At 40.8% G+C, this 10,535-nt stretch overlaps 1 protein-coding gene across 1 annotated transcript in view; it reads left to right on the forward strand.

The window, feature by feature from the left end:
* Nucleotides 1–6,206, forward strand: part of LOC146482342 (uncharacterized) — a 48,231-nt gene extending 42,025 nt beyond the window's left edge. The window contains exon 3 of the mRNA XM_085107097.1: nt 2,328–6,206. Coding sequence (XP_084963223.1) covers nt 2,328–5,790 — 3,463 coding nt within the window. The 3' untranslated portion in view covers nt 5,791–6,206. The remainder of the gene's footprint in view (nt 1–2,327) is intronic.
* The last annotated feature ends 4,329 nt before the right edge of the window (nt 6,207–10,535 follow it).

Consider the following 10,535-nt stretch of genomic DNA (forward strand, 5'->3'; position numbering starts at 1 on the left):
GTTTCCCGTCTAAGGCCGTTGTATTGATCTATAAATGTAAACATGAAATTGTTTTTATTTCTTTATTTTCAATTTGGTATGGTTTGTGTAGCCACGAGATTATATCGATGTAATCAATGACTAATCGGTGCAATCAATGACAAATCGATGGGGCCCGTTTCTCGAAAGACCCGGTAACTTACCGGGCCCGATAAGTAATTTTGGTGACAAATGTTTCTTAACAGAAGTCAATTTTGGTTAGCTTTGAATACTAAATTTTAAATCTTGTTATTCTATGAAAACGTTGGCGAAGTACCATGTCTGTAATCGTTGTGTAATCGGCAAAAAAACATTTAAAAACATACTTAACGGGCCCGATAAGTTACCACGACTTTCGAGAAACGGGCCCCTGGCTTCAAACTAGCACGAGAGTCTTGGTTAGCATGTAACATCAAATGCGGTCACAGAGAAGTGTTGACGTGTCAAGAAAAAAATCACGTGATCTGAACACGTATGGCTAAATATAGACAATACGTCATGACTTGAAGTCGAAAGTGAAAGCCTTTCAAATTTCCGCATTGATCATTTCAATCGAATGAGTTTTCTTCTATACAATACTTATAACTGGTGATTGTTGATTTAGTTTACTCTGAATCTGAGTGGAAACTTAGCAAAGGGTGAGTATTCTTTATTACTGGCTTTGGTTTCGCGTTTGTGGCTGTCGTTCCATGCAAACTAGCAAAATTCCTACGTTGTCCCATGACACGCAAGTTAGCAATTTGCATCTGTTTTTTAAAGTTTTATTATATCAATCGTGCTTCTTAAGATGGGACCGAAAACAATTTCCTTGATTCATTCGTCAACTTCTGTGTAGCACTTGGCGATGGAACACTTTAGGCTGAAAACAAGAACGAGTCATGAAATTTGGTTCAATTAGACTTCGGAGTGTGTGGATGAAATCATATCTGGTGTGAGTTGATGATTGCCATTCAACTGAAAGTGTAGCACATTATCTGTTGCTGTTTGTATTTGATCATGCAGGACAACTCGGATTGATATTAATCCGTGGATTATAATAATAATAGATTATAATAGGGTGATTATAATCTGGTAATAGATTATTATAATCCAGTAATAGATTATTATAATTCAGTAATAGATTAAGGCACGGCAAAAAATTGGAAGGATTAGATAATTATTAATAATATCATCCGGAATAATATTACTCTCTATTATGACCCAGGTAAAATTTCCGTGAATGTTCTGATATAACAGATCTATACAACAGACACACTGCAGACATAACACGGGACTGACGGGACATACCACTGATCACATCAGTCACATGACGATCACTTTCATATGCTAGAGCTGGTAGATACCACAATGTTGACCCTAGAAGTAAATGAAAAGGAACAAGCACCTTTGGGGACCTTGAGAAAGGGAATAAATACCTTTTTACCTTTGCTTTACGTAGGGCAAATATCGTGTTATGTACTCTTCTAAGTATGTTTCAATGTATTAAATATTGGGGTGTCTAGAAAAGGAAAGCAATATGGTGCGGAAATCGAATAGCTCAGGCCCCAGTTGTTCAAAGGCCGGATAACTTTATCCAGTGGATAAGTCACTATCCGCCAGTTTCAATCTGTGCCAAGACTTCAGTATTTCCTCTTGCACAAGCAAATATGCACACTCTATCCACAGCTTAATTTGGGAGTGTATGAAAACCTTGAATAACATTTAACGTGAAGTATATTTTAGAGGCTGAAGAGTGCCTTATCCAGCGGATAAAGTTATCCGGTCTTTGAACAACTGGGGCCAGGAGGACATGCCGTGACACAACAAGCGAAGCTGAGGTGTTTTGTGACTGCAGACAAAGCCAGAGAGTTAAAGAGCTTTCGCGGACAACTGATCTTGAAGTGTCCATTTCATTTTATATAAAGCTAATTGATCTCATCCAGTAAAATCTCCCAGTTGCGCAATATAATCCTCTTTCTTTGAGAAAACACTGATTTTGCAGCCACAACAGCAATTTTGCTTCTCCTTTCGTTTGGCAAGACCAGGCAGTCATGCCAAGAGAAAACAGCTCTCTGGTGTCGAGAATTCAGGAAAGCATGCATAGACCATTCGCGTTATCAGATACTTTCTCTCATTTGCAGACTGGTTCAGATGTTATAACGTCATCATTAAAGATAACTTACGTTTACGCTGTCAACACACACAAACACAATATAACGCCTTTAGGAATGTCAACGTACACGTTTGAACGGGGCGTCAGTTAGAACTTGAAACAAGCCACCGAGAGTCCACTTCGGGTTTGCTAACAACAGAGTATTATTTTTATAGAGCTTTAAGTCATTCAAGCTGAATATGGCTGCTACAGCAAAATTCAGGGATGAACAACTGAACTACTTCAGGATTTGCTGTGTCACCACTGATGTACTAGCTGAGGGTCTCCGCACAATCTTCAAACAGGAATGGGACAACCGCTACAAGGCTACATTGGGTGAATGGAAGGACGAGCCAAGGAATGGATTGGCTTTCAAAAACGAGGAGTCTCCGCGGAACCAAAGAAGAAATGCGAAACTTTTAGCGACCATGATAAACGGAAATCGAGCTGAGTGGGATTCCACCATGCTCTTTTACGCCATCTTGTACTCAGATTGCATCGGCAACAGTCTTAAAGCAGTCGTCAAGTCAAATGTAGATGACCTCAGGAAATTTCGTAATGAAGAATTTGCTCACATTCCACGAGGCCATCTCTCAGACCCAGAGTTTCATAATGCCATAAGTAGAGTTGATGTTGCATTCCAAGCACTCGGGCTCTCCACCTTGCAAATTGAGGAAAACAGAAACCAAAGCAGTTTCCCAACGGAGGAGCTGGCAAAGATCTTAGAAAACGTTGACGACCTCCATCAGGAACTTCAAGGAAAAGAAGATGAAAGACAGGTCCTTGAAGACCAGCTTCGGAATAAAGTCACCCCATTTTGCATTCTCCCTCCAAAGCCCTCACACGAAGTTGACGGTCGAGACGATGAGGTGACCAAAATAACCCAACAGCTTATAGATCTTAAAGAAGGCAACAAAACCCGGTTAAGTTACCTTTACATCTCAGGGAATCCTGGAAGTGGCAAATCTCAGTTGGCTGGGCTTGTCGCAGAGAGATTTTTCCAAGAAGTCACAAACACTGCATTTGTAATGACGCTTAATGCCGAAAGTCTTGACTCACTGCTAGAATCGTTTGTCTCGTTCGCTCGACTGTTGAAGTGTTCAGAATATGCAATTACAAACACCCTCAGTTCTAAGGATTCAGAGATAGAGGAGAAGATCGCCAATCTCAAAACGTTAGTTAGCACAAAAGTTGAGCTGTACACGTCGTGGCTACTGGTAGTCGACAATGTTACCAGTATACCTCAAGTAAGTGTTCATTTGCCAGAACCTGGGAACAAGCAGTGGTTAGGAGGACAAATGCTGATCACAACGCAGGACACTGCTTCCATCCCTTTAACAAACTCTTTCATTAATCACATCCCAGTGAGCAAGGGTATGGAGCTTGCTGATGCCACTTCCTTATTAGCCACGCTTTCTGGTATCACTGACAGTGAGATGGAAAAAGAGGTCGCGCAGACATTAGACTATCAACCTCTTGCTTTAGCAAGTGCCGCCACATTTGTCAAACAAGTTCGTGAGAACAAAGGATCTTCAAACTATGGCTGGAAAGATTACCTGGAAAAACTAAAAAAAGGTCAGCGTGCTGACACTGAGAGCCTTCTTTCTGAGACAAACCCAAGCTATCCAAAATCCATGACTGCAGCGATAACAATAGCCGTGAAAAATGTGATGTCATCAGACAAAGTATTGAATCACACATTCAGTTTCCTTTCGCTCTGTTCACAACAACCATTAAACCTTGAAATTGTGATAAACTACATTCGGAATGCAGATGAGGAATTTAAGGATGACAATATAATTCGGATGCGGATTCAAAGAAGTCAGCTGTTGTTAATTGAAGAGGACGATAGTGATGTCTACATTCGCGTACATCAGGTTGTGCGAAGTGTGATCAAATCTGAAACTCAAAACTCTTCATGTTGTGAAAATCTCAGAATCTGTCACAGGGCCATGACATCAATTTATCACTTCATAGATTATCACTCGTTAGATGACATAGATTGTGTTGCTGACAACAGGCATGTCGTTCCTCATTTAAAGTCATTAAGCACAGAAATTCAAACTACTTATAACAGAGACGACATAGTCCAAGTAGTCGAAAACTCGTTGACTTTAAATATTAGACACTATCCAGATTATTTCATAAGGTTTAGCAAGATGTGTATTAACCATTGCGAGTTTAACACAGCAAAAGGGTTCCTGAATGTAGCTTTAAAATTACTTCGGCATGATGGCGTCGTTAGAGACACAGAGGCTTTCATGTGCGCCAACTCTCTACTTGGCATTGTGCATGGTGAGCTAGGTGAATTTCACCATGCCCAACAGTATCACGAACGTGCCCTGGCTATTCAACTACAAAAGCTGGGACCTCAACATGTCGATGTCGCCACTTATTATAACAACTTGGCTATTGTACTAAAAGACCAAGGAGACCTGGAGCAGGCGAAGGAGTATTATGAGCGTGCCCTAGCTATTCAACTACAAAACCTGGGAACTCAACATGTCGATGTCGCCACTTCTTATAACAATTTGGCCGCTGTACTCAAAGAGCAAGGTGACCTGGAGCAGGCGAAGGAGTATCATGAGCGTGCACTGGCTATTCGACTTCAAAAGCTGGGAGCTCAACATGTCGACGTCGCCACTTCCTATAACAACTTGGCCGTTGTACTCAAAGAGCAAGGTGACTTGGAGCAGGCGAAGGAGTATCATGAGCGTGCGCTGGCTATTCGACTACAAAAGCTGGGAGCCCAACATGTCGATGTCGCCAGTTCTTATAACAACTTGGCTAATGTACTCAGTGACCAAGGAGACCTGGAGAACGCAAAGGAGTATCATGAACGTGCCTTGGCTATTCAACGACAAAAGCTGGGAGCTCAACATGTCAATGTCGCCACTTCTTATAACAACTTGGCTACTGTACTCAGTGACCAAGGTGACCTGGAGCAGGCGAAGCAGTATCATGAGCGTGCCCTAGCTATTCGACTACAAAAGCAAGGATTTCAACATGGCGATGTCGCCACCTCTTATAATAACTTGGCTCTTGTACTCCGTGCCCAAGGAGAACTGGAGCAGTCGAAGGAGTATCATGAGCGTGCCCTCTCTATTCGACTACAAAAGCTGGGAGCTCAACATGTCGATGTCGCCACTTCCTACAACAACTTGGCTGTTGTGCTCAAAGAGCAAGGTGACCTAGAGCAGGCAAAGGAGTATTATGAGCGTGCCCTGGCCATTCAACTACAAAAGCTGGGAAATCAACATGTCGATGTCGCAACTTCTTATAACAACTTGGCTTCTGTACTCAGTGACCAAGGTGAACTGGAACAGGCGAAGGATTATCACGAGCGTGCCCTGGCTATTCGACTACAAAAGCTGGGAGCTCAACACGTCGATGTCGCCAGTTCTTATAACAACTTGGCTTCTATACTCAGGGATCAAGGTGACCTGGAGCAGGCAAAGGAGTATTTGGAACGCGCGCTGACTAGTCTGATGAATGAACATGGAACTGAGCATCCTTTTGTTGCCACCGTTCAAGACAATTTGGCCTGGTTATGTCAAAAGGACGAAAATAATGAGGTTTTGCAATTTCAATGTTTTAAGTGCAAAAGTAATGACTGCGGCTTGATTTGTACAATTCTTTGAGAGTATACTTCATTTCGTATGATAAAATCGGGACCAAAAATATTTAATTGCCATGAAGAACGAATGTTTCAGGATTAAACACAATTTCCAGTAGTAATATATGAAAATATGTTAGAGGTAGACCAATGTTTTTTTCATTATTGCATCATGTTTGGCTAAATTCAAGCTTTTGTAAACTGTAGTTGTAATCTAATGCACATCTTATTCTGATAACGTGTGCCATGTGGGATATGCGCTAGATGCGCCGTTTCACATTAAAACATTTTTAAGTACAGTTATTTAAATCAGTTCACCCGATAAATTACTCTTTTAAGTGGTGAGGCCCACGCCAAGATTGGACAGAAGCCAAGTATTTTGACATGCTCTAAGGTCATTAGCCCAATCCAGTGTGTTCACCGAAGAAAAGGGACAAAGAATAGCATCCTTGTTTCGTATGCATAGCTCAGCGAAACTTTGAACATGCCAAACGTGTGCGGAAACTCAAGGCCTAGTCCTGTCAGGATCACGCGGGTTGCGTTATCGCGCGATTAAGGTGGCCGAACACAGTTTGCGCGCGCTTGATGGCTTCATTCTTTAATGATGATAGTAAGCGCGCGCTAGGGTTGTGGTAAGCAAAATATGGCGTCGATAAAGTGATCCCTTAATTTTATATCAAATTGATCACAAAGTTAAGTTTTGCGCTTAAAATAATCCAGTGTATCGTTCGTGACCCTTTTTCTTTCATCACCGAACAAAGAAAGCGATTTCACGAAGAGCTAAACCTTTTTGCACGCTTTTAATCTTTGCTGTGAAAACCCAATTAAAAGCCACGCATACGCATTTGACCAAAAAATTGTGACTGGTTGTGTTAATGGAAATGAACTGTTTTCTCAGGAACCGCTCGTTAGAATTTCGTGAAATTTAGCAATATAGTAGTTCTTTAAGAGCCTAACCCGCCTGCAAACAAAAATCCAAATCTGACAGAGGGTATCTTCACAAAACATTAAAGTGCAAAACGGATATTTACAGAAGATCCCTCTGTTAAAGTTTCATGAAAGCAGTGTCATTATGTCAGTATTTTGTGAGTTTTTCTAGAGACAAAAAACGGAAAGAATCTAACGAGTGCATTTTCTAAAAATTAAGGAAAACTATTGTTTGTAGACGGTCAATAGCTCGCTGCGTTGCCATGGCAACGGGACCTAGCTCAACAACAAGTATCAAAATTCATTTCTTTTTAGTTGATCTTGCACCACACCAATTTCGGGCACCCTGAAGAACGTAGTTTCCAAATAACGCTTACTAACACCTGTATACTTTAAAACTGTGTTCGGCCACCTTAAGCGACTTTTGCACGTTTCAATTCTTACCGCGTCGACTATATCGCTATCAGAAAATAGCAACTACACGTAACGTTGCTTCAGACACAGGTCAGTGTTTTGCGTATGAGCTTCACACAAGTCACAGACTGGATAGATTCAATCTTGAGGCTGGGATGCTGTTTTATAGCATCACAGAAATAGCAGACAGTTTTTTTTTCGAAGTACCTTTGCATGCACAAGGTATACATTAATTGATTTTTAAAGGGGCCCTGTCACGGCGATTTCGCTCTATTTTGGTGAAAACTTGTCAAAGTTATGACAAAGAACCTTTTTTCTAACATGAAATTGCTATTAGAGCACCGGGAAGAAAATAGTAGGGGTTTTCTTCGAGAAATACACATACATATGAAATACACATGAAGAACTTGAAAAAATTGCCAATTTGTTTTGAAGTTGCAGATCCCTTTCCATCCAAGCCATCCGCAGATAAACACAATTAATAGTAGACTCTGGGAACTTCAAAAAATTATTGGCTGCCCCGTAAAGGCTTGCATTGTTTAACCGTAGAAATCCTGCGGTGAAAAAATTCGAAGTCCCCAGAGTCTCCTGGCGACCAACCGCTGGCCTGAGGTCTCTGTCTTGTGTATACGAGTTTGGGAGATCATCAACAAGACTAGCTGACCCAGATGAAAAGCAACTCTAGGAACGAGAGTGAACGGGCTTTCGATTGTGTAAGGTCTGTTAGTGCGCATGGTCTGGAATCGAGGTTTTTGATCTTTCTTAATTTAGCCCCATTCTACAGATTTACAGGATTTTTAACTTCTAAAATCGTATCGTTATAACTGTAGCGAGCCAAGATTTGTGAAGATCAGCAGTTTGAGTAGACAATGCGGATTTTGTTTCTTACACCGTCATGGAAACTCGTCTACCTTTTTAACCTCTTGTATTTTTCTACGTCGAAGCTTAATCATCGCCGACTGAAAACCTTGATCATACCCATTTTTTCCTCTCTGTATCTCAACAACCCTTGCTGCGCTGAGAATCCTGAGATCTGTCTTCCCACCGGGTGACAGTCGGCACAAAAACGCTTGTTAAGGGTGACCTTGGAAATGTTTTAATTTTTTTTAATTTTTCTTTTATGGAGGGTGCGTGCGTGAGTGTTTTTGTGTCAGGATATCCAGTTCATCTGTTATTACATATAAAATCCGAATGTTGATGCAATGCCTTTCAATCCAACAGATAAATAAATAAACCTCTTTCGAGAAATTTTCAACTGATTTTTATCTGCTACAGCAGTAGATAAACAAAAATCATCAAACATGTTTCCGGAAATAACCTTAATGTGCTAATGTGATTAAAAAGTAAGTCTTCTTATGTAATAGAATCTTCAGAGGTATTGTATTCAGGATTCCAATTCTTTCTAAATTCCAAGCTCCAACCATGACAACCATCTGGATTCCGAATTCTCGGCACCCGTCTGAATTCCGGATTTCAACCAACTGGATTCTGAATTCTAAACAATCTGAATTCCTGACTCCAATCATCTAGATTCCGGGCTCCAACCATCTAGATTCCGGGCTCCAACCATCTGGATTCCGGGCTCCAGCCATATCTGGATTCCGGGCTCCAACCATCTGGATTCCGGGCTCCAACCATTTGGATTCCGGGCTCCAGCCACCTGGATTCTTGATCCCAGTACTCCTTTTTCCCTTCTCATAGTTGTGGCTCTTCTACTTTTTATACAACTCGTTTTCTGTAAGGAAAAATAAACGTTACCTTATTATAGGAAGTTAACAATGCACTTTATTAACGCGATTTTACAAAATTCGCGTTAATTTAATGTATCTTAATTAATGTCGATGTAAATTTAATGCGCGCTATTTTACAACATTGTTATTTTAAAGCATTTTTATTTCATTACAACACCTTATTAGTTCATGACTCCTCTATTGGCTCTTCAGAGTCACCATCTTTTGAATTTTATAGGGTCTAGTTAGGCTTCAAAACCAAATTTTCGGCTTTAAAAAAAAACTTAGAAACATCCGTGCACTTGTCTTGGATGGGTTTAATTGACGGAAGCCAAAACGCAGTTTTTCATTCAGAAATGTAAAGTGCGAGTTTGCAGCATTACGAAAATCGCAGTAAATAAAGCAAGATGCTTATCGAAAAATTCGCGTTAATTTAGTGTAACGTAAATTGTCTTCGCGTTGTCAACGTGCATTGTTAATTTCCTATAATAAGGTAAACGCATAGGTCTGACTGTCCTGTATACATAGAAGCAGGTTGGAATACTAAACAGTAACTCCTGGGATTTTTCATCGGTTATTACAACCACTAATAAACTTCTAAGCAGAGTTTCACAAGTTAAATCAAATGCTTCACATTCCTGATGATGCTTCGACTTGTGTGACTTGCACCTTGACCACTGCCTCAAAATCGACTTAAACTGTTACAATCAAGTGTTTATTAGCACCATATCGCTGATGGCCGCGTGATGTTACACTTGAGTTTGATTCAGTCAACAAACTATAATGCTTATTTCACGTACTTCCCCGTACTGCGGGTAGTCTCCCTCGCAGCCGTTCTGTTTTGCGTCACGCAAGACTCCTCTTGGAGGAGCGTTGCGTGACGAGACACAGAACGGCTGCGAGGGAGACTACCGTATCCAGGACTGGAAGCCCTCTATTAAGCGCACAGTGCCCTCCTCAATCTCCAGTAGTCTGTTATTTTATTATGTTCTTTCTATAGTAGTTTACGTCGGTTTTGTGAGGCTTGCCCTGCAAAAACAAAGCTCTTTATTCTTCCAAGACTCAACATGGCCGCCAAGTGATAAGGGTCTATTGGCTTCTAGATTCCAACAAGAATGAAAAATTTCTTAGATTCCGGATTCTGTTCTCTGTTATAACTTTTAAACTGTTGGTTCGCCAGTTTTCAAACCAGGCATGCAGTTTTGAAACCCAAAATTTCCCCCCAATAAAAAGCCAGGTCCCCAAAGTAAGCCCCCATTTCCTGAAAGGTACGTTCGTTCAAAGGACGTTTTGGGCAATGTCGTTCCCAGGACTCTTCTCTTGTAAAGGGCAGCGAAAGCCCTGAGATCATGGGAACGAGATTTTTTAACGGGTAAAGAACAAGGAGCACAAGGAGCCGGTTGGAAGACTTGGAATATACCGAAAACTTCACGAAAAACTGTAGCTCCAGCCGGCGAACCTTAATAAAATCTAAACTAAAAAAGTTATTTATTCGTTTTCGATCAGCCATAAATGAAGCGTTCAGTATTTCAGTCTATCTAACCTCTAACACTCTAACGGCGAAAGTTGAAAGTCTTACATTTGTTAGGTATAGAGCTAAACGGGCGAAAACTATCTGAGCACGTTATTCTTTTTCCTAGAAATATTAAAAGCTTATCAATTAAAACTATTCTTGTTTTTGTGTATATTTTCGGTGAAA

The sequence above is a fragment of the Pavona decussata genome, unplaced genomic scaffold (genome assembly GCF_977016875.1).
Source record: "Pavona decussata unplaced genomic scaffold, jaPavDecu1.1 SCAFFOLD_46, whole genome shotgun sequence".
Taxonomy (NCBI): domain Eukaryota; kingdom Metazoa; phylum Cnidaria; class Anthozoa; order Scleractinia; family Agariciidae; genus Pavona; species Pavona decussata.